At 42.3% G+C, this 25,850-nt stretch overlaps 1 protein-coding gene across 3 annotated transcripts in view; it reads right to left on the bottom strand.

Annotated features, from left to right (window-relative positions):
• Positions 1–25,850, bottom strand: part of FRMD4B (FERM domain containing 4B) — a 343,633-nt gene that overhangs the window by 15,040 nt on the left and 302,743 nt on the right. For all 3 annotated transcript variants that reach the window (XM_077451878.1, XM_077451877.1, XM_077451879.1), the window contains exons 12-16: positions 6,993–7,069; positions 5,093–5,231; positions 3,186–3,321; positions 1,877–2,010; positions 696–812 (exon numbers count right to left, since the gene is read on the bottom strand). In XM_077451878.1, the coding sequence (XP_077308004.1) occupies positions 696–812; positions 1,877–2,010; positions 3,186–3,321; positions 5,093–5,231; positions 6,993–7,069 (603 nt within the window). The remainder of the gene's footprint in view (positions 1–695; positions 813–1,876; positions 2,011–3,185; positions 3,322–5,092; positions 5,232–6,992; positions 7,070–25,850) is intronic.

Genomic DNA, 25,850 nt, shown 5'->3' with positions numbered 1-25,850 from the left:
GCCTTCCACTGGGAGAGCGCAGCACAACTCTGAATATCGAATAGCGGTGCATGCGCAGGGTGCACCCGGCCGTGAAGCCGCAAGCTTTCACGGCTGGGTGCCTACAGTATCAATGGAGGTGCCTAGGAGCGGGGCTCCGTGCGGCCGCACCGCTGGACTGTGGGGCAGGTGTTTGTTTAGTAAAAATCAGCAGCTAAACTTTTTGTAGCTGCTGACGTTTAATAAAAAAAAAAAGCCTGGAACCTCACTTTAAGAATCAACTTGCATCTATTACACCTTTCTCAATTTAAGTTAAAATTTCTAACTGACTGTTAAAGCTAGCACACAGCGACAGATTCCCTGACATTATGGGGTTGATTTACTAAAGGCAAATAGTCTGTGCACCACAAGTGCAGTTACTCTAGATCTGAGGGGGAACAGGCAAGAAAAATAAAAGCATTTTTGCTTGGACATGATTGGATGATAGAATTTAGCAGCGCTTCCCCTCCGACCTATAATAGAGCAACTGCACTTGCAGTACACAGTATATTTGCCTTTAGTAAATCAACCTCTACGCATTGTCCAACTGCTGCTAATAGTTGATAGGAGCCTCATGCAGAATTATGAGCAGCAGTGTGTTACATTCTGTAGATATACAAAGCAACAGCCGTAGCCGTTTCTAAACACAGGAAAAGAGATCATTTGTATACATCTACCTCTTCATTAAGAAGAATGTCATCCAGTTTAAACGCCGTGCCCATTCTCCTCCGTACATTAGGCGGCTTTTCACCGGGAATCAGCGGATATTCTGATGGTAATTTCCCAGTCAGTTCCTTGAAGAACAATAAATAAAATTATTATTTTACTTCTACAATAATACTTACAAAACTTTATCAGCTTTTTTTTTGTTTTTCCCTATATGGGATTGTTCACTCCAGAATGCCTGCGTTTTGATGTGAGAGTTAAATGCAGCACATTGCATTTTTGAAAGTGTACGTTTAAATTGACTTGCGCCGCAAACTACAGGTCAATGAACAAATGCAGCTAGGTCTTCTAAAAATGTAAACCTGCTCTATTAATAATAAACAGGATTTCTATAGCGCCAAAAGTTTGTGCAGCGCTTTACAATGTTAATAATAAAATACAATAGATTTTCTAAAGTTCGGGTGCAGTGTACAGCTGCTAGTCTGTACAAATCAATGGTAGGTGGCTGGTGTGTGTAATATATATACATACACACACTGTAAATGCGATAGATGCAAATTGATAAATATCACCCTCCCTGGTGCACTGCTCTTCCAAGGTTAGTGTTGGAGCCTAAGCATGGATGCCATAATGCTGTCATAATTAAAGTATAAGTTCACCTTTGAAAAAATAAATGAATGCAAATTTTTTTCAGGTAAAAATGTATATATTTTTTATTGGAGCTTGCAAAGCATTGCACTCACGATCGGCAGGAACAATCTCAGGCTCCTGCAGACTCTCAGAATAGCGGTCTGCCCATGCCTCGTACAGGCAAGCAATTACTGGAGAGCAGGAAGCTAAATTAACTACCAGAGCCCTCACCAGTGTACTCGTAGTTCATTAACAAAAAGGCTTTCAGCCGCAATGGCTGATGGTACTTGTAGTCTATCCATTCACAGGGAACAAAAGGAACAATGCAGCTGCAAGAGTAGCCCCCTGTAGAGCGGAGTGGTTTTCAAATTGTGACGGGTTCGGGGAGAAGCTCTTTTGCCCGCTGTCACAGGAAGAGGAGGGGTGCAGATGCTGGAACATGTTACATGTTCCACTCTAAATGGGTGGAACATGGAACATGTAACATGTTCCAAAGGTGAACTTATCCTTTAGCGTGGTTCATTTAAACGTACACACACACACACACACACACACTACTTACCGCCTCCCGCATACATATTTTCTTCAGCTCGTCAATTTTTTTCAGCAGCACTTCCTGCAAATCTTTCTCTTTCTTCTTTAGCTCTTGGATTTTCTCTGCTTTTTGCTCCTCGCTGACTTCTGAGTCTATGGAACCTGGAACATAAAACAACTGGTCAAGACTCAACATCCCCAATGAGTTACATGACTTCATCCCACAAAGACAGCCTGCACTGGTTTAGCCATAAGGTACATCAAACGATGGCTGTGTGCACCACACATTTAGGCTGCTGCAATGTTGCAGTAAAATAGTAAACGTTCATTAGCTTTAACACTACAAGGGATTCGGGTTAGGTACAGTAGGTGTGTATCACTATGTAGCAGCCATTCTCAACTAAGGTTCATTAAACTTTGGCTAACTGGCCTTGCGTCTGATGGTGCCTGCATAGTTCCAGGTCCAACACCACTAAGTAGCACGACTAAAGGGAGTCATTCTAGCCACCCTTTTAAAGGGCGGCATTCTTCCCAATTCCCACCACCAATGTAAGGGACATTTTCCTGATGTGCCCCAATGGACTAATCTTACCAGGGGTTACTAGAGATCAGAAAATTTTAAGCGTTCCTCTGGGGTAAAAAAAAAAAAAAGAAGGTTGACGAACCCTGCTGTATAATATGTATTCATGGTATAAGTACATTTTGCATAGTACATACTTTCATATGTGACAACAGAAGGTGGGTCATGAAAATGTGTATTAGGTCCTGTACTGAGAGGCAAAAGTTGGCCACACACTTATAAGATCTTTTAAGAAATCTTAACGTATTCCTCCATGCACACTAAACAGCATTGATAGACTAAATGTCATTGTCAGCTGTTGTATTATGACAGTCAGCTATAGCAGCTGTGAGAATACCGGAACGGCGCTTACATCTGATTGGATGCAGGCACTGTTGGAATGCCAGTTTTCCACTTCGCTCCTTTCACAATGATGGATTGTTCAATGCACTTTTGTCCAACCAGGGCACATACAGCTCAGATTTATGCAGATTCAGTGTGAATTGGCCAAACATTTGAGCCATGCATGGTAGACTCTAGTAAAGCAACCAGGTGTGATCCTCGAGAAGGTACATGGGTGGGGTGTCAATAGATGCTCTACCAGAGAAAGGGGAGGCAAGCAAGGAGGGGTTGGAAAGAGATAGGTAGTGCCTAGATAGGTGGGGGAAGGGTGGTGAATTTGGCATCCCACTCAATGTACTATATATTGAAGAAGCCAAGAGATCTCAAACCCATGCAGTGCCCAATGAGATGACCCAGACAGCAGTGTCATTATTACCTGAAGAGATTAAACTCCCGCTGCTGGCCATGATCACTGGGTTTTTCCCATCCACCATTTTGGAAATTCGGCTTGTGCTGTTTTCTGTCAGGTCCATAGCAAGTTCGTCCAAGCTGCGTGCGGTTGGAATTTTCGCCTGCGGAAGATGGATAAGGGCTATAAATTACAACAAAACACAGCAATATAATAAGAGCCCAGAACTAATACTGTCCTCTGCCGCACATCAATAAATAGACCGGGGGCTGGCCCTGCAACCCTAAAAGCATTATGGAACCAGCCAATTAGGCTCCACTAGTGTTCGCGATTGCGTTATAGTACACAGCTAAATGGAATTTAAAAGATAAAATGACTAAATCAATTAGCATCATCTTTCCTGTAAGCTGACTTTCTTTCTTTCTTGCAAACAAAACAAAGTGAATGCCTCTCATTGACAGCTAAGGCAATTATTTAAATGGGTGAGATAACGTCACATTAATGACAATGACATTTAAATTGCAACTAGCCAGGCCAATTAGCATCATGCCTTTCTTTCTTTTCTACCCATAAAAAACAAAGTACAAATTTTCTGCTCTGTGAACCCCCAACTGGAACCAGGTCATGATTTAAAAAACGGTATCTGAACACAAGAACAAACATGTAATATAAATCAAGCTTACATGTCATGGCTGCATTCCTTTTCTTTTTAAAGGTATTGTTTTTACTTTAGTTTCACCTGCTGATCCAGGCAGTAAAACACTTCCTGTCCTAAGGTGACAACTCTTATTCACCACCCCACTATATCTATGGAGGAGTAGCGTGGTCACCCTAGGCTGCTCTTCGGATTTGGACTACAAACATTTCCCATTTTTCTCATTTCCACTACAAAAGGTGAAGGGGTTGTGCAGTTCACACAAGAAGCAGATAACTTTGTTTGAGATAGCTTATAGCACAGAAAGGTATACATTAGAAGATGGACACTGACAGGATGAACTTTTCTGTATTTACAGAGAAATTAACTTGATAAAAATAAAGATGAAGGCAGCCACCACATCCAAGGCTGGCCATACACGGAGCAAATTTCATTCCTGCAACCACAGGTTGCAGAAGAAAAATTTGCTCAATTCCCCCACCAACACAGACAGTGTTGATGCGGGAATCCCTCCTGCCGAGGCATTGTCTAATGCCAACTGAAAACCTCACACTGGACCTCACGCAACGTGGATTTTGTGCCTCTCCGCTCTTCCTTCAGACTCTTTGAACTTGATTTCCAATTGAAATGCAAAAATTTCCACGGTTCATCATCATGTGGGGAGCCATGTCATCTGCTGGTGTTGGTCCTCTGTGTTTATCAAGTCCAAAGTCAGGGCAGCCTTCTACCAATAAATTCTTGAGGACTTCATGCTTCCCACTACGGACCAACTTTATGGAGATGCCGATTTAATTTTCCAGCAGGACTTGGCACCTGCCCACACTGCCAAAAGTACCAATACCTGGTTTAATGATCATGATATCACTGTGCTTGATTGGCCAGCAAACTCGCCTAACCTAAACCCCAGAGAATCTGTGGGGTATTGTCAAGAGGAAGAAGAGAGACACCAGACCCAACAATGCCGATGAGCCGAGAGCTGCAATCAAAGCAACCTGGCCTTCATAACACCTCAGCAGTGCCACAGGCTGATCACCTCCATGCCACACCGCATTGATGCAAAAGGAGCACCAACCAAGTATTGAGTGCATACTATACTGTACATGGACATACTTTTCAGCAAGCCAACATTAAATATATATATATATATATATATATATATATATATACACACACACACACACACACACACACACACACATATATATACATACATACACACATATATATTTAGAGACCTCAGTATCAAAGGTTAAAAAGAGGTTGGATTATATTGACTCACTTTGCTCTGCTTTCTGTCCAGGTAGAACTGATGTTGACTAATTGCCATCACCCATATGGACTTGATCAGAGAATTGCTGGCATACCAGGTCTGAACTACAAAACTGCTCTGTCCAAAGGTTCGCCTTGACACAGTTATTCTAAAAATTTGAAGGAAAAAAACTCTGATTGATAAATAGTACAGATAAGCATGACACCCTAATGCATGCCCTACTATTCAGATTGACAGACGGTAAGCATTAAAATATGAGGAATTTACAAGCGTTCCACACAATAAACTTAGGAATGGGGCCCATTCTTACAGCTAGATGACATTTTGTTGTTTAAGATTTTTCAATGTAAACAGAGATTTTAAGGCTCGCGCATTTGGGCGTATTGAGGCATAGAACGCAATATTGGTGATATTTCGGCATATGGGAGCTGCGGGTGTTGTGTTCACCTGTATGTGGTTATACACAGCTGTGAGCATAAACATATATACGGCCCTGGACGTAGACTTGTGCAACTAGAGGCGTACTTCTATATGAATTGCATGTTTAGACTATATGTGGGTACATGCAGCTTCATTCACAAAAATGTATATGCACTTCTGCGTCAATCTATAAAATGTATGCATGGTTATGCTCAAAACTGTGTATAGCTGTATTCTGTAATTCATTTGTACAGGTGCCTGTACGCAACACCTGAGGCTTTCAGGCATGGAATTACAGGATATGGCTGTGTGTAGGAAGATAGGAAGCCACCGGCATGCCAAATAAATGCATTTCACATATTTATTGTGCAGGCAGCGTCCCAAGTCATAAGAAACCAATGTTTGGGGCCTTGCAGGGTCCATTCCTCAAAGCTTTTCATGCATGATCTGCTTTCATTGTAATACAACCATGAAGGCCCCCAGCTGACCACCTATGGTCTGTAGCCACCTCAAGGGCTCATGCACAGGTGGGTATTGGAGCATATAATGTTAAAAATGGCCATATTTCAGCACCCAGGACTGACAGGTGCATCATACAGCCTCTTTTACAAATGAATTACAGGATATGGCTATAGGCTTCTGTACTAAGGGCTGCATGACTGTACACATACACGCTTGCGCTTAGAGCTGCGAATACCAGTCTATAGCCATATCGTACAATTCATTTATAGAAGGCAGTACGCAGCCAAGTGTGGAAACATGGCCATATTTAGGTTATATGCTCCAATACTCACCTCTAAAATGGTGGCCACAGACCACAAGTGCTCAATTGATGGCATTCATGGTCATATTACAATTAAAGCAGATCATTGAGGAAGAAGTCAGCACATCCTGGGGAGTGGTTGTCTGCTCATTCATACCTCTAGCTGCATGTTCTTGCCTCATCTGCTAACCTGTTTCCCTGGGAGCATACGATTGGCTGATTAGGACAACACAAGATGTGCGTTTGTGGGTTCTGTCAGGTTAAAATGGATCGGTATTATTGTGTGGTGGTGTAGGTGCATTCCCCAAGTATGATGTCTCTGTAACAGTTACAGGATATGTGATCCATTTGGTTTGCATGCATTTTACGCAGTTTACCCAAAGAGATGTCAAAACGAGTTGGAACATTGAAAACTTGCACCCAAATTGCAGCATGATCATGATCATACCTGCTTTCTTGTTTTGTATGTGATTTTAATGAGATTTGTTGAATAGAATTTCTATGGTTTTATAATCTGTGCACTAATATCAGTGCCTTAAAATCCTATTCTAAACTGATTTTTTTTTAAATGCTTCCAATTGACATGGCATAGTTTATCTTGGGGGTCAAAATAGTAAACACCATTGTATATTATTTGATACAAAATAGTCCATCTCTGACAATTTGCTTGTTCTTCTGACACACAAATTCTGAGAATTCACAAAAGTTTTTATTATTTTTTTTTACCTGCGGGGATCGTGAACTTCCACTGCAAATTTCTTCTCTCTAAAGTACAAATTCTCCAGCTGCTTCCACTGAAATAGCTGCAAGAGAGAGACAGAAAAAAAAAGGTTTTGCTATAAATAACCGTATCATTATCTATTTAATGTGCAGCACGCTCTGCGGTGAAAAACGTATTACGACCATAGGAAGCCTGAGCAAGCAAGGCAATTGGAAGCTTAAATCATGCTGGAATGGTTGCGGTTGTTATTTATGGTGAAAATAAAAGGTTTGGAATAAGCACTGTAAACAGAACACGGCCTTCACTACAAAGAACGGCGAAACATACACGGAGATTCCGAAGAAAAGGACATTTGCTGAAAATTGGATTCCAATACTTATGCCAGGCTTCAGGAGGAGAAACCTTTTAGGGTTTTCAATAAAAACTACAAATATAACATTTAAATCGCATAAAATCACTTTTTCACTGGCGACACGATCAGCTCTGCCTGTCAGGAGGGTCTGATCCAAAACTCCATGTAAAGCCGGATAAAGACCGTTCATATCTCGGCCATGGACCGACAGATTCGAACCATGTATGGGCAGGCTGATTGTACCAAAGTTGATTGAACAACTTCCGTACATGTCAGATTTTTCATGCGATTATTGCCAGCGGCTATAGCTGCTAGCAATAATCCCTGCGTGTTTTTTCTGGCAGGGATGGCTCCCTGCACCCCCTCTTGCCTGGAGAACACAATAGCTCCACGGGAGGGATTCTCCCATCATCTATGGCCAACAAAATAAAAAATAAAAGGTTAGCGTTCTTTTTGGGGTTTTTTTTTTACTTATGCGCGATCCAATATGGGTCCTTAAATCTCCTGCAGCAAAGCACATAGGTGTCACAAAACGCGATATCTCTTACATTCCACTCCAATTCAAAAGGAGATTCAGAAGGGGGTCTTTTCTGTATGAAAAAGCCAAAAAGTAATTTCTGCTAAAGTAGAGATTTAGCCCATCACAGCAGAGATCACATGACCTGGTGACTAGGCCTATAGATGTGTGATCACCAAAAGTGGCAACGTGGAGCAGCAAACTGGTTAACGCATTCGTACTCCTAAGTCAATTTTTTTTTTTTCGCTTAAGATATATAGTAGGAAGGGGTTAAAACCCCTATGATATTTTTTTTTGCTGTATGTTTCCTGCTGGCATATGTCACCAGAATATTTTCCCCCATTGGAGGATTTCCCCTTACTTCTTGCTCTACACAACTCTAACATTTTGAATTTCCCCTTACTTTTGGTCTCTCTGGCAATGGTGTGAAAATTCCAAACTACAAAAGGTCTAACCCAGAAACTCTGTTTTATGCCAGAGGAAACCCTAAAATTATTTTTCGGGTCTCAGGGAACCCTTACTGAAAACAATTCTTTGGGGGTCAATAGTAAAACATACCTGACCTGGCTGGTCAGTAGGAAGAATACACCCCTTACAGTGGTGGTCAGAATGTCCCCTTACGGAAAGTTGAAAAGATATCATGCCGCTGGCCAAGTGACGTTGGTCAATCAGCCATAGCTCAAGGAACCTCTAACATTCCCTGGTTCAAAATGGCTGCTCTAGAGGTTGCTAGGAGTTCCTTGAGCTCTGACTGATTAAGCACCATAAGATTGGAAGTCAGACAGTTCCAGGGCCAACACCACTTGGCAAAGCCAGCTTCATTCATGATCTTTTAGCTGTGGCTGAGGACATTTTAACCAATGTAAGAGGCATTTTTCCCCACTGACCCTCAATGAATTCATTTTAGCAGGGGTCCCCTGAGACCTACAATTATTTTAGTGGGGGAAAAGGTTAAGAAAGTCTGCTCTAGAGCAGGGTCTTCAAGCTTTCTAAACATAGGGCCAGTTTAATGTCAGACTTTGGGGGGGTCGGACTGTGGTAAATGGGAGAAGAAAATACCCTAGTGTTAGTGGTGGGAGAAGTAGTGCCCCATGGTTGGTATCAGTTGGCGGAATGGTGCCCTGTCATTGGTGTCATTGGACGAAAGGACACCCCATTGTTGAGGTCATTGGGAGGAATAGTGCCTTAAGCTGGATACACACTATACAATTTTCTTTAGATTTACCAAAACATCATAATATGGAGGTCAAACCTTAACAGTTTCAATATTTGTGCAATAAGGTAGGCCCTCTGCACTACATGATTTTGGTAAATCTAAACGGAAATCCAGTGTGTGTATCCAGCTTTACTGTTGGTGTCAGTGGCAGAAGTAGTGCTCTATTGATTTACATCAGTCGTAGAAATTATGCCCCAATGTTTGTGTCAGCGGAAGGTAATAGTGCCCCATTGTTGGTGTCAGTGGGAGGACTAGTGCCCCAAGGGCTGAATAAAGGAAAGTAAAGGGCTGCAGCCGGGCCACAGGCCACAGTTTGGAGACCACTGCTCTGGAGGAACCCTGGGTAAGAATGGCTGATCTAGACTATGAATGTGCCTACTGTATAATTTGCCTCTATAAAAAAAATAACACCTGCTATATGCACAGAACTAAATGCAGCAGTCAGCTGTCCGAGGTTTTATCATTGTAATACAGTGAAAGCCTGCTCCAAAAGCAATAAACTATGGAGAAAACATTTAACCTTGCAATACACGAGGAGGCAAATGCACGTTTTTATAGGATGTATTAAAATGCACAACACAGCCGCAAACAATATCCTTTGTGCATACAGAGTTTTGCATGCAGTTTGTTAAAGGGAGATTATATTTTCATAGATTTGAATCGAGTTCCACATGCAGAAGTGAACAATTGTCCCATGGCAAACTCAGCAACTTTAAGACCCCATTCACACCTGAACGTAGCTTTTTTGAACGTTTTTCTGCCGTTTTGTCGCACGTGTTTGCGCGTTTCCATGCAGCGTTTCCCGACGGTTTTTTTTTATTAACCAATATGAAAAACGATCATCTGTTTCATCATTTGTTGCTATGTTTTTAGATTTTGTCATCCGCTTCCTGCTCCAAAAATGCCCAATTCGAGCGACAAAAAAAGGTCCACATCTTGTTTGAGCTTCAGGCAAATTGGAGTGGAGATCTCCATAGATCTCCTCTCCATAGAGAATAATGGATTTTTTTCCCCTGAAGCGTTTTGCAACTTCAGGCTTCAAGCTACAAAACGCTCAGGTGCCAACAGTTCCGGAACTTGAAATGCCAATCTGCCAGGCTTAAATCCAAAAGACCAACTGACAAAGTGCAGCAGCCCCTAGCAACCAAAAATAAATCTCATCTCACTAATCTAAAGTCTGATTGATTTTTATGGGTTAGAATTTTCCAATGCTCAACAAATGCACCTATCGGTCTCTTGGATACTGACACGATATTTCGCAGAACTAACGGTTCCAAGGAGTTCTGTCAGTCTATATCTGCACAAAATAAAATCCAAAAGAAAATACATTCTATTGCAGATTACCAACTCTTAGATAAGATGGCTGCATTCGTTTTATTTTTTAGGCTTTCTTCTATTTTCACCTGGTGATTCAGCCAGCAAGTCTGTTGCTTTTCAGGAGCACAAGCTCTCCAGCAGAATGCATCAGTTTACATCGATGAGACAAACCACTTAACACTGACCGGGTATTGTCAGCTTTTATGGATTCATGCAAAACCTTTATCCCAAAGGGATTTTTTTTTTTGTGTAACTGTTTATAAAGTGTTAGCTGGACTTGGCTTCACTTTATTAAAAGACATTTAACACTCCCCTGCCCCCAGACTGACAATGCTGCTGTGCCTCCTGTGAGCCTTCATCCAGAGTGGGAGCATTCTAATACTGAAGTGTTACTGGCCAGATCACCAGATGAAAACAGAGGAGAAAAAGGAAAAGAAAATTAATGCTGCCACCACAATATTTGGTAAGCTGCAATAGAATACATTTTTGGTTTTGGGTTTAATAAAGCTTTAAGGAACTCCCAGCATGCTTCTTTAGAAACCAAGATGGGAATGCTGGTACTTTTAGTTTCACAACACATTCTTCTGATCTCTGTTGTAAATTATTTTGGTGTCCTTCTACTGCACCAAAAACAAGATGATCAGCATCGGTCAAAATTTTCAGCTCATTTTCATTCCCTGCATGTTCAGTGCCTTCAATATGGAAGTCTAAGCCCTTGTACACACGGTCGGAGATTCCGACAACCAAATCCGGAGTAATTCCGACGGATTAATTCCAGAAGAGGTCCGGAAGTGATGTTGCATACACACGGTCGGACTAAGTTGTCGGAAAATCCGATTGTACATAATGTGATGACGTTATTTCGTTAGGATGGGACTACGTTCAGGCTAGTAGCCAATAGCTTTGGTCTAGGAATTTGATCTGAACATGCGTGGCACCTTGTCCGTCGGAGTAGGCTACACATGATCGGAGTATGTCCAATCGGAAGCATTTTGTCGGAAAATTTTACCGGCAAGTTGGAAAAATTGGTCCGTCGGATATTCCGAAGGAAACAGTCCGATGCAGACCACACACAGTCGGAATATCCGACAAAACGGTCCAATAGGAAACATTCCGACTGAATCTACGACAGTGTGTAGAAGGGTTTACTGTACAGGAACCCCAATGTACACCCAGCAACGCATGTCCGATTTACGTAGGTATCCTGGTCTCCAACCCAAGTGCCACTCCAGGAACGTTAAGGTGGGACTTCTGCAATAGACACAACATCTAAAATCTGTGATCGCCTTACGTCTGGTTAGGTTTGGGTACTTCCAAGATCAGAAAAGGGTTAACAGAGCAAAAAAAAAAACTTTTAAAAGCGATCCTTGTACGCAGAGATTCTCCAACCTGTTCTGTTGGAAGAGTGAACATTTAGGACTCAGGAAGAAGAAGAATGGTCACAACGGGTTCTCAATGGACAGCACAGTAACATATTGGTAAGTACTTTTGCCAATTCAGCACTGGGGTCCTCTGTTGACATCTCAACCTGGACATGATCTGTATGGAGCATGCATGTTCTCCTGGTTCTTTTCTTGGTTTCTCCAGGTACTCTCAGTTCCTTCCACACTCCAAAGACACGCTGGTAGGTCAATTGGCTCCTGTCCAAATTTGCCCCAATATGCAAGTGAGGAGCCTTAGACTGTAAGTTCCTTGCGCACAAACTGATGTGACTGTAATTTGTGTCTCCAGCACATCAAGGATCCTTGAAATCAAGTCCAAGTGTATATTCGGCGATCACATCACAGTGTTAAGCGTGACATTTCGGGGGGGCACGCAGCACCCCTTCTTCAGGCATGCACAGTATGTAAAGCGCCATGGAAATTGGTGCTATACACATACCTGTAATGAAGAACGTAGGAGGCAGATTTCTCAATGAAAGACCTTCCTGCCTATTCCCATTCCAAGTCCATGCCAGGTTTAAAGATTGAAGTTTATGAATAACCTAATAAAAAAAAAAATGGCAATGCATGCCACCTATATAAACATCTCTAACAAACATAAAGGTTTAAAAAGGTAAAAGAAAAAAAAAAAAGAAGAAAGCAGAAAATCTTGTTCTCAGGAAGGCGGAAAGGTTTGGTAACACTTGTACACAATTACATGTTGCAAGCCCTAGCACCCAGCCACCAACAGCTGCACGCCAAATGTCCAGCGTCAGCCCAGCAAACACTGAATGTCATTGACTGCCGGCTTACCTATTGTGTTCCCTCCTGGAATATTAAGTCCCCCATTGTATGCTAGTAATCCAAAAGGGTTAGTAATCCACAGATGGGCTCTGCATGTGTGTCTGCTGCTCGCCTGACACTTTGTGAGAGCTCCGAGATACTGGAAAGGTGAAACTCCCAGCCCTGCCCATCCCACCGATGACACACCAATTACATCACAGCTTGTATCAGCACACACAGGAACATTTACATACACATGCCCATCTCATCTGTTACTGGAAGACACCTTCTCCCAACCCCAGCCTCTCCTCCCTACATTCTGGGACCAGGTCAATGAGAGAAGGAAGAAAAAAAAAAAAAAAAGTTACATTCTGTTCTTTTTTTAATCTTACAATCTGCTGCCATAAAATTCCAAGAATACAACACGCCCTCCCCGATGAAGAATTGAGGTTTCTGTATTTACCCCCAAACACTGTTCTGCCGATTATAGAACCATAAAAAGTTTATCCTTTTTTTTTTTAATAATCACCTTTTTTGTTTATAGACTTTTGCCTTGTGTCAGTTTATTAGGATTCTTTTGTTTTTAATAGAGTTTTGCTTTTGAAAGCGGTGGAAGCCAAAAGGTTTATAAAATAAAAAGTAACCTCTACTTTGGGTGGGCTAAACATTGGAATTAGAATACAATAGGATTATTATAGTTTTCACCAATATGATTTTTTTTTTTTTTTGTTGTTCTGTTGCTATCCTTTTAAGTTGAGCTCGGGAGTTTTGAAAGGCGCCTATAAATAAAATAAAACAGTGTTTTTTTTTTTGTTTTGTTTCTTTTGTAGCTTTTAGGCCCCTTTCACACGGTCGGTCCATTCAGGTCTACCTGTCAGTTTTGATGGCGGACCTGAACGGGCGCTCCTTGCTGGTCTATGGAGTGACGGATGTCAGCGGTGACATGTCCGCTGACATCCAACCAGGTCCAATCCGCCAAAAACAGATGGAAGGCCCTACGTCCGGATCCGTCGCTGGTGGATTGGATCGGGTGAGATCTGATGAAAATGGACATGCTGCTCTCCATAGAAACCAGCGGCACTCGACAAGCCCTTCCCCACTCAGTGAGCGGAGAGGGACCCGTCAACTGCCGGCTCAGCAGAGATCAACGGAGAGATCTCCTGAGCTGGCGGACTCCGTGGAAGCAGATCTGCCTCGTGGGAATGAGGTCTTAGGCTTGGTTCACACTGCCCCGACTTGGGATCCAACCCCCAAGTTGCATGACGTGAAATACCATGTTAGTCAATGATGGATGTCTTAATTAGCGCTACTGAAGTCGTTCCGACTTTAGAAAAGGTTCCTACGGTGACTTGTGCCCATAGACTCTACAGGGTTACTAAACCCAGGACCCTGCATTCACTATATCTGGTCTCCTACAGTACACAGAACGTGGAAATGCAATTACCGTATTAATCAGCGTATAACACGCACCCCAATTTAAGGAGGGAAGTTTAAGAAAAAAAAAGTTACATTTTAAATAAAGACATTTTAAGCAAAATTAGGGTCACAGCTCATCAATCCACCCTGGTCATTGCCCATCTGCAGCCTCTAAATTGCCCAACAATGCACCCTGCTCAGTGCCCATCTGCAGCCTCTAAATTGCCCAACAATGCACCCTGCTCAGTGCCCATCTGCAGCCATTAAATTGCCCAACAATGCAGCCTATTCAGTGCCCATCTACAGCCTATAAATTGACCAACAATGAAGCCTTTTCAAATTACATAGAACCGCAATCTCCTGTGTACCCGGCGCTCCATCACTCACAGCCACGCCTCCAGGCCTTGCTCATATGATAGACAGAACAGTGGCCCAATGCAGGGCCAGGAGGCGTGGCTGTGCTGGGTACACAGGAGATTGCGGCTCTATGCAATTCAGCAGCGGCCGGGATCAGTGTATAATGCCCACCCACAATTTTCCCGATTTTAAAGGGGAAAAAAGTGCATGTTATACGCCGATAAATATGATATGATATTTTAGTAAATATAAATGGCTAAATACCTTTGCTCATCAGTATTCTATAGTAGTCTTGTGATATCTATCAGTATCGGACCAAGCACTGGTTAAAGCTTGTAGGGTGAGTTTTCTGACTGTGCTATGAAACTGCAAGACCCCTGACACTCTGTCTGGAGAGTACTGATTTCCCCGTGCTGATCACATGCATCCTCCCTAGAGATATATATATATATATATATATATAAACACACCTCTCTAGCAATACACACCAAAGTGAACATGTGTGGCCTGACTCCATAGACACTGTTATCAGGAAATTATTAGGGGGCAGTGGAAGGAGAGGAGGATCAGAGAAGACGGGATCAAACAGCCCGTTTATACAATGTGGAGGATTAACCCCTTAGATTACACAGTGAGTATAACAAGCAGGCTCTACTGCATATACAGACTGATTTTATGGTTGTGAGTTTAGTAACACTTTAACGGAAGTCGCCTCCAAGTCAGATCCTCATCTATATTGATGTGATTTGGAGCCGACATTACAGGAAGATTCCCCGAAAGTTGTAGTACTCAGTCGCCAGGAAGTCGCACCATAAGTGGCACAACTTTCAGGTCGCAGCAGTGTGAACCGAGCCTTAGTCCCCGTTCACATTTGTGTGATTTGTAGCACTTTAGCCATGATGCACAACAAGAGTCATCCTGTTATTGTCTATGGGACTCATTCACAACGATGTAACGCACTTCCATACAACTTGGTACAAAAAAGGTTTTTTTTTTAGTGCCTCATCATGCATTTTTGGCCCCATGGACTTCAACAGAAGAGCATGACTAATGCATAAGACCCCATCAAAAATACACACGCAAAACACATGAAAATTAGATGTACAAGTGTGAACTGAGGCCAATACTAGCCACACACCAGACGAAAAAACATTCAACATGTTTTCGAAAGATGAACAGATGGTCACAAGAGAAAATGATATTGCCATCATGTAATGACTCAATTTTGAACGATAAATTGTTTAATGAACTTAAAGTGCAAGTTCATCTTTACAGAAAAAGTGCAAGGTGAACTTACACCGGACCCCGTCCATCGCACCCGGTCCGGCTAACCTGGAGAGCGACAAGCTCGTACAAGCTCCGACAGCTCGTATCGCCGCTTTACCAGTCAGGGGGATTTTAAATCCACACGCTCTCTCTCCTCCTCACCCACGGTGACAGGATGGGCTATGCAGGTTCTGATTGGTCAGTGCCGCCCATGTAAATACACCTTTACAGATAATTCTGTAAGGTGAATTTACACAGGATCCTGAATTTACAGAATTTTCTGTAAAGTTGTATTTACCCTTTAAATGAATCGGTTTCTCAATCATTTTGGGTCACATATGTGCAGTACCAACAGTTCAGTTTTTAATGGGCGGGAAACACATTAACCTTTCAATCTATCATCCGTTCAGCAGAAGTTTTCCAAGTGTTTCCTTTGATTTTTTTGGATCAAAAACATAACAACCGATTGTTTATTTGTGCCCATTAACAGGACGAAAAATGAACTGTCCAAATGACCAATTGTCAAACAATTTTTCATCTAGTGCACTGTCTGATTGCATACAACTTGGAAGGGAGGGTTTAGGTTTGACCTCATCATTTGGTTTTGTTAAAGATAAAGGGAAACAGTGGCTAAGTGGTTAGCACTTCCGCCTAGCGGCACTAGGGTTGTGGCTTCAAATGTTTTGTTCTGCAAATCTCAACCATGGCACTACGTGCCTGGAATTTGTATGTTCTCCCTGTGCCTGCGTGAGTTTCCTCTGGGTACTCCAGTTTCCTCCCACACTCCAAAGACATGCTGGTAGGTTAATTGGCTCTTGTCTAAATTGGCCCTAGTATATGAATGCGAGTTAGGGACATTAGATTGTAAGCTGCTTCAGGACAGGGACTGATGTGATTGTACTATATATATGTAAAGTGCTGTGTAAATTGAAGAGGCTATATAAGTACCTGTAATAAATAAATATAATGGACAGCCTTAGGCCTGGTACACATGAGAAAATTTAACAAATGATAGTTTGTGACTTTTTGCATGCTACTATAATCAAACACGAGATTGCTACTACGCGTACAAAAATTCTCATACAATCCAGTATAACTTCCCGTGTGCCTAGCAATGTAACAGCGTGCCATCGAAAGTGATATCATCACGTACATGTGGCCCCTGTGTTTGCCATGCCTTTCGGCTATATCCCTTTGGAGTATTGTGGTCGTGCATCGCTCTCCTCACGTAAAACAATTTTATATCCTCCAAACATTTCCCTTTCTCCAGGTTAATTTTGCGTTTCTGATCGAGCGTGGTCTGGGTCACAAATACTGTGCTGATTAAATGAAAATCATTCGTTCCGTTATGAAAAACGTTCGTCCTTTTCCCTTTGGATAATTTTGCATGAACTTGTCATGATCGGTTCTCCAAAGCTGTGTACTAACAATCAGATTTCCTCGTTGTGTGTAGTAGGCATTAGACCCCTGCTACCCACAAACCCAATACACTCCTTTTCCTGCCACCTTCTAGCTGGTCTGATGAGGTCACCAGTAGGTCTTCTCCTTTCTCCAGTGGAGGGTGGGCATTCTTCCACTTTGATTCCATTCTGACATGACAGCGCTGCTCATTCCTGGAATACTCAACCCACCCTGGGTAATGACGCCCCTAGAGTGCATGTAAATGACAGGCTGGGCTCACAGGAAATGGGTAGAACCACAGTATCATTCTGCTCAAAGGGAACCTCCGGGCTGGATCAAGGCGAAACCTGAGGACAATGGTGGAGATTGGCAGTCTTTTTTTTTATTATTATATGGGGGGGGGGGGGGGGGGCTGGGATCTGAAAATAAAAAATTCTTGAAATTCTACTTTAATGAAGGGTCAGGCCATGTAGAATATGCCAAGTGGAAGACAAAAAAATGCATCCAACCATCAGAAGGGCTTGTTGCATACGGAGATTTCTCAGATCTATAGCAAATACCTTTGTGACAGCAACTGATACAAGAAAGGGAAGGAAGGGAAGGAAGGTGTTCGCTGCACGTGTGTCAGTACTCTACGTCAGGTCGCCAATTAAAATAGTAACTGGCTCTGAGCATCTGAGAACCAGGTGACTCATCCAACAACTATTGGTGAGACAACGATCGGTTTATTAAAATATGTACAATATTCTTTGCTTTCTATTTTTGGGCATGCTCGGTTATAGGAAACCTTGGCTCTTTACTGTCAATGCCCTGACAGTTACTCATGCTAAGCATTATAGGAGTTAAAGTAGAATAGTTTGATGAATGTATGCGGCCATAACTCTGCAGTCTGTGCCCAGGATTGGTCAGATGATCTATTCACATGTAACTTCTCGGATGATTGGTTACATACTACCAGCAGCAGTGTCGCCCATTGTTTTTTATAGAGTGTATGCAAGAAGTGACTACACAACCGTTGGCAAGAATCTGGTGATTCTTGCCAGTAGCTATCTGAATGTAACCTTAAAGCAGAGCTCCAGCCCCCGAACCAAAACACCCCCCTACCCAAAAAGTAAAAAAGTCAGTAGCTGCAAAAATACTGTAGACAAGCGGAGCTTCCACTGTTGTGTGGAGCTCCACTTTAAAGTCTTGAGCTGGCCATAGACCGTTTGAAATTCAGCTGGTTCAGCAGGAACTGGATGAATTTTGATCCAACTATGGGGCAGGCTGGTTGCAGTTGTACTGAAGTGTATCCATCAATCGCCTTCAGTACAACCAGCCTGTTAGGTTCTTTCACCCAATCACTGCTGGCGCCTATAGCCGTCAGTAGTGATCATTGTATTCTGCCGATGAGAAAGGCTCCCCACTGGCAGAACACACTGACTGTGTTGATGGGGGAACTAAGCAATTTTTTTTCCCCCTTCAACCCCCCTGGTGTAAACACTAGTGGTTGGAGGGGCAGTAAAAGCCCAGCTGAGCCACACCCCCCCGCTAACCCTTTAGCTGCAGAGGCAGTGGCTTTGAGTGTACGCATGCCACGGCCACAATCCTTTGCAGCCATGGCAGGAATGATACACCCTGGTGACCCTTTCAAGTGAATGGGGCCACGCTGCAACCGTGTAGTGCAGGGTTCAAGCTGGCAGTACAACACCTCATCACCACCTGGCAAATGCTCAATGAGGAGCCCTTAAAGTAGAACTAAAGCTAAACTATTTTTTCAGCTATAGACAAGATACTGAGCCAACACACTTAGTAGTTTTTATCTGGAGGCTGTCCATAGCACTGTACCCCCTACACTGGAGTGCATATAGACAGAAAGTGTCTGCAAAAAGACTGCAAGAGATCAGCGACACAGAGATACAAGAAGGAATGAAACTATTTTATAGGAAAAAACATGGCAATAGTTTATGGTAAACATTTAGTAAATGACATGTCATCCAGTGCATTTTTCGATGTGCCATGGTGTTCATCTATGTAGATCAATGCAGCTCAACAAATATGGTGTGAATGAGCCCTAATGGAAAAAAAAAAAAAAAAAAAAAAACACTGGAAAGATATTTACAACTAGAATTTTACAGTTTGTGTGTTTGCATAGGAGGAGAAATGATTGAGTTCTAAATTGCAGTTTTTCTCTAATCTGGGATATAAAATGAGCACGGACTTGACATATTATTCATGAGTAAGGAACAGACTCACTAGATCCTGAGCTAGTCAACCATTAATAGTGAGATTTAAGGAGGAGTGCAGGTCTTAAAGACACACCTAGCCTCGTTGTATTTGTGTCATTAGTGTATCACAGTGTGACTAATCATAGTCCACATTCCACAGTATGAGAACTGTCCTTTCCCTGGATAGGAACCGGTCTCATCCACCGACGTCTCCACGGCTCGCTGACAGTGACTAAAGGCCCGTCACTGTACGCTATTCCTCAGCTGAAACTCATTAAAGAGACAGCGAGGCTTCAGCCAGCAAGGCAGCGTTCAGGGATCTCAGAGGTAACGTGTGTCAGGATGAATCTCGACTTTCTAAAACCACACTTATTTTGAAGAACAAAGTCTCAGAACATGATTCAATTTCCTCTGGTGTTGTGACCTCACGTGTGATGTCATCGGCCTTTATTACACTCTAGACAGATGGCCTGGCATGACATGGGGTCCACGAGCCTGTCTAAAACGGAAGCCAAAAAAACGAAGAAAAAAAAAAAACTTCCCTTTATCTAATATGACACAGAACTTACTTCTGTAAATTGTAAAGGTTCATGGAGGCGTTCAGTGAACTTAAAGCAGAACTGCGAGATTACAGTTAAAATATAAATACACGATCTACCGGGCAAAAGACAAGCAACTCTGGTCCGCTAGTCTTATGTCTTCCACTCACTGATCACGCTCCTGGTTTGGATGGATCTCCGGGGGCTTTGCTCTCAGTACTATGAACATTCTGCAAGTGCTAAAGCCCTGATGAAGAGGGATTTTTTTGGCCCCCAAAACGTGTTATCTGCCTTTTAATCTTTGTTGTAATTTTCAGACTCAAAGTACTTTTGGACTCCCAGAATATCTGTTTGTAGCTTCTTCTGGGGAGAAAAGGAAGGTCACCAACCTGTCTGTGCTCTTAAGCAGGAATGCCAGGATCACAAAACTACGGGGTTGAGCAATGGCGCGTACACACGATCAAATTGTCCGGCGTACTTAGTCTGCCAAAACGCATTTCACAAGACAATTCGATCGTGTGTGGGCTTCAGCGGACTTTTCCAGCGTAAAGTCCGGCGGATTTAGAAAGTATTTTTGCAGTCCTTGGGTTTCAGCTGACAATACGTTCGTCAGTATGCTAGTCCGGCGGACTAAGAATGACGCATGCTCAGAAGCAAGTACGAAAAAGGGAGCTATTGGCTACTGGATATTGAACTTCCTTTTTCTAGTCCCGTCGTACGTACTGTACGTCATCGTGCTAGCAAACGCCGGACTTTCTGTGTGTCCGTGTGTGGCCAAGTACGTTCGGTAGAAAGTCCGCCGGACTATCCGCCGAATTGTTTGCCGGACTAAGTACGCTGGACAATTCGCTCGTGTGTATGCGGCATTACTTAAACTGGAGAGTGCAGAGTGCAAAATCTGGTGTTGAGAAGCACTGGTCTAAAGCAAGTGTGCAGACCCAAGAACTTACCAATAAAGCCCCCAAGAGATGGATGGTTTAACTCTACACAATCTCAAATATCAGATTGGGGTGGACTGACCCTTTAAAGTACTTTACTACTTTAGTGACTGATGCACCTGCAATTCAGCACTTATTGTCCTGTTTGGAATGCGGTTAGCTGCCTCGTGTTGCTTTGAAGGCTCTCGTATCAAAGTGTTAACCGACACACCTCCTGTATAGGTGATATTGTCAATAGGCAATCCCCTATAATGACTCACCTTTGCAGCTGTGATTTTATTTTTAAAGCAAATGCAATTAGAGCCATTCATACCAGCAATTCTATTTTATCTCTGATCATCAGCAAAATTGTCAGGAAACTGTCACCCATCTGATATTTTATCAAGTGAAAGGTGACAGTATTGCTCCATGCACAGTTTTGTGCTGCACAATTGCACGCAAAATAAATCTGTTTCTACTGCAATGCATCTTTTGCTGTCAGTCTAAAACTGGGAGCTTACTGACAGGAGAGATGAATACAGAGATAACCTCAGTGTGTTGATAACTTAATTGTCCAAGCAGCAGATTGGGGTGGTAGGTCGGTGACCATGCTATACTGCTTAACCGCAGTGGAGAACAGTACGGTTGCTGACCTGTTCACAAGGTTGTGCAGTGTTCGCAAGACTAGGAAGATTTAGGACATGTGTATTTAAAATTTTTTAGCCATGCTTGGAGTGCATCTTGATTGTGAACCAAATATTCCTTTAGAAGTTTTGTCTTTCTGAAAGTAGAAAAACAGAAACCTGAACGGGGCTCTAAAGGCTGTTCTGCACCCCCATGTGACAGCGCAGGAGCCTAACATTTGCTGCTTGTGACCCAAGCTGTCACATGGGTGTCATGTTTTTCCTCCATACTGGAAGTACCTGGTATTTCTAAGGCTGCATTGGTGGAACAGTGCAGCAAGCTGGTGCAATTCAATTGGGTACAGTCTCCCTTGGGGGTCTCATACTGTCATTTTGTGGTATCTTTGATCCTACAGCCTCTTGCACTTGCTGCCTGAAAAAGATTAGTTTGCAGTCATACATTTTTTTTTTTTTTACGGATCCAAAATGCTCAAACATCGGTACCGTGCGCAAGAGGCCTATCAGCACAAATACATATTACAATTTTAAAATTATTTTAATAAACTATTATTTTACTGAAAATAAGAAAATGGTGTATAAGGGAGGCACCCCATGGGGCTGCTGCTGATTAGCCCAACTTTATATTTACAGGCCATCACTCCAAATTGCAATTGAGGTAAAAAGGATAAGAAATAATGGGTGCTCTTAGTATTATATATATATATATATATATATATAAAATCCAGCCAATAATATAACAAAATATATAAAAAGTCTAATCTTTATTACACAAAATGTTTAAAAATGTGTACACGACAGTGGTAAGTACATTCCCACCATACATTGCATAAAATCATGAGAGTAGTAGTCAAGAATGTGCAAGAGTATCCAAACATTATTTTAATTCGTTTTTTTTTTTTTTTGGATTACAAAAAAAAAATGTAAAAATTGTAATTTTTTAAAAATTTAATTATAACTTAAATTTCATTATTTTAGTTTGTAGCTTTGAATCACAGCAAGTCTAGTCTAGGTTGACTTAGGGCCCATTCATACTTAAGCATTCTGTTGCTGTGCGGTAATGCACATTACAAAACACTTTAGCGTGCGTTGCATTAAGGCAACCCATCATAATGAACAGGCTGCCAATGCAGGAAATGGCATACATGAACCTCTTTAAAAAAAAAAAAAAAATCACACGGTATATACATTGTGGCGATTTGGACTCTATTGTAAAATGTGTTTGGAGTGCCATTTACAATGAAATGCACAGCAACACACACATAGAACAAGTGCATTGCCATACATTGTGGTAGCGCATATTAACACGTGCATTTTAGCCCACATTGCCACAACAAAAATGTGACTGGGCCAGAGTTCACAGTACACAATCTGGTAAACAGTTAATTGTAAAACAATGTTTTTTCTTCACTTGGGAACGAGGTTGGACCATGTGATTCTCCCATTCATCCTCTGTAACGGTATCCCGGTAGGATAACATTCCAGGTTCACAGGCTTCATTGTGTTCAGAACAGGAAGCCCAGATGTGCACGAGAGCCAAAAGGTTTGCTCAAATGGTCGGGTTTCTTTATCAAGCAACAGAATATGCTTGCCTGTGTTGTGCCTCTATAGATCGGATGTTTTACATGTCAATAGTAGAAACTCTCTTCCCACATGTCTGTAAACTGGGCAAAGTTCATAAGAGCAAAACTTTGGCAGCACAAACAGTTGCCCAAGAAAAAACCAGCAGGGCCTCACAAATAAGAGCAGCCTCAAAACTTTGGCAGGTTCAGTAAATGGTTAATTATTGGTGAAGTATGGGCTAAAAGTTGAGGAATGGGCCTCAACTTTTTTTTTTTTTTTTTTTTTACAGGAACTAGAAAACATTTCCCAGCAGCTACAAAACTATGGCATATTGATAGTACGCAAAACTATTTATAGGAAAGAGAAGTCATCTCAAAGTATATAGAGACCAAAGCAATAAAATCTCAAATCTTATAGTGCAAGTTTAAAAATTCTCAATTTTTTTTTAAATCTGCATGTTATGAAGGGCCTTGTTTAGGGACATCCTCTAATAGGGTGACAACGCTCTGTCCCTGTATTCAAATTGGATTCCTGTGTTGTCACACAAGATTCCTATGGAGACTGCAAGTGGCATTACACAGGGACGGTCCTCTGTTGTCACCAGGAGGAAACCCACCCTGGGAAATGCCATGAAACCATCAATGGACTGCATGTAGGAATGAGGTGGCTTTAATAGCTTTGCTAAATAGTTCATTCATATGCTCAGAAATCATAATTCAGTGGGACTGTGGGTCTTCTACATTTCTAGGTCCTGCAGGCTGGGTTGGCATTTGGATAGCCTATAGCAAGGGGTTTGGGCAAGGTCTACGACACATGAATTTTGATTATTTACAGCTGAGGCTTGGAGAGCCAAAGAGGGGCCCAGGACATGTAGTGCGGCCCACAATAAATCTGCAGGCTGGGACATAAAAACAAACCAGGATCTCAGAGGCCACTGCTGAAAAAAAATAATTATATTATATACACACACATATTGTGTGTGTGTGTGTGTGTGTGTGTGTGCGTGTGTGCGTGTGCGCGTGTGCGTGTGTGCGTGTGTGCGTGTGTGTGTGCGCGTGTGTGTGTGTGTGTGTATATTTTACACATACATACACTAATATATATTTTATTTTTATTTATTTAGGGAATCATGGACACCTATGGATTGATACCAAATTGGGTGGCATATGTGGGTTCACTTGAGATCCTGTGGACTTTGCAGCCACCATCTGCTCAGTGCATCCATTGCTTGTGTTTTTGAGAATGTCCCACCCTGGTAGAAGGGGGGTCACGGTTTCATCGACAAGGTTTGGTGCCACAGCATTAATGTCTTTCAGATGTTGCAGATTTCGCAGAAGATGACACGAGACAAACCCTTCCCTTGGTTCATGTGTTTTCTTCTTTTTTTTTTTAAACCATTAGACTTAAAGTGTGAGTATCCTCAATAGTAATTTTTTTAGTTATAAATGGAGCCCGATGGACAGTCAACCCCTCCCTATCGTATGTGTCTCAGATAGAGAGACAATACAATCTCTCAGGTATAGCTCTATTCCTGGCCATCATTAGTGTTAGGTGTTCCTGGCCACCTTTTGTGTCAACATTGAGAACATTGAAGATTAAAGTGTCCAAAACACAGCCCTGGGAACTCAATGCTGAGATCTCGCCAAGTCTTCGAGAGAAAAAAAAAAAAAAGTCAAGTTGTTGAACGCCCAAGGATCTACCAAATAAATTTAGGGTGGTCTGGCCCTCTAATTCTGCTGGTATCTGGGGAGACATTAGCAGGTCTCTGTTAAGGTATATGGGAAATAACAGGCCTGTAATAAAACAATGACTGAAGGTAGCCGTCACTGCTGGTCTAAAGGCTATTGACCAGCTCAGGATAAAGAAAACATCCTCCATTTACTACACAAGTAAATAGAATTGTAGTGTCATTGCTGCCAAGCTAAAAAGCCGAGCTGCGGTTATTGATCAATATTCAGACGGAAATGAGACACTGGTATGGCAGAAGATAGGATTCTTGGCAGATGCCTTCAATTAGTAATTCTTGCCCCTGGCACACAGATATCAGGGAGAATACGTACACTCTGTGCCTGTCTACTAGACATATTACATCTTAGCTTGTTACTCAGCTGAGGGTTGCAAGTGCATTATTGCAAAATACATCTGCTATCTGTCCGGAAAGTGGAGCCGCGTGCGCCTCAGTATCTAATAACAGAAACATGGTGGTCAGTGAGCCATTGTGTACTGGAGAGATATCGGGGAAAGGGATGTATGAACCACACTGTGGGAGGGGAGGTCTATATTCAGCCCTGAACAGGATGGATAATGTCATTGTAGTGAAGCATTATTGTACACAATGGATGCTGCTATTTCACAATGTGAATATTTTATGCCATACAAGGCAGGCATAGTGTGGTGTGGACTAAAATTTCTGCACTACAGAGATAACCATAAGGAGCCATCAATCAATAGCCTGGAAGTAAGCTACGGAGATGCCACCTAAAGCAATACGTTTTATAACCAATTGCCTTTTTTGTTTTGTTTTTTAATTTAAAAACTTTTCTTCTTTTTCCATTTCTACTGATCTACTCCAGTTTTTTGCAGCCACTTTTGATCTACATGCACTCATTACTCACATCATTGCTGTGTACTACATTCTGATAATGAAGACAGTTGTACAGGGCCGCCGATAAGGGGGTACCACCGGGCCTACTGTAGGGGGACCGGACCACTTCACTTAGAGGACCCAGCTGGCAGCTTCAGACTTAATGTAGAAAATTACTATCCCTTGAAGATAAACGGGTAGGCGGGGTGTGGGGTCAGGTGTTTGGGGGCCTCCCCCATCAGGCAAGCTGTATGGGACTCCATGATTCCTAACAGCAAACCTGCAGTTGTACATGCCTATGAAATGTGTGCCGGCATGAGTGCTGGAACAACTCAATCCATATTGCTGCCGATTGTCAGTTCTTAC

The sequence above is a fragment of the Lithobates pipiens genome, unplaced genomic scaffold (genome assembly GCF_037356315.1).
Source record: "Lithobates pipiens isolate NorthernLeopardFrog02 unplaced genomic scaffold, aLitPip1_a1.2 Scaffold_23, whole genome shotgun sequence".
NCBI lineage: Eukaryota > Metazoa > Chordata > Amphibia > Anura > Ranidae > Lithobates > Lithobates pipiens.
This window is presented reverse-complemented; position numbering and strand designations above follow the sequence as displayed.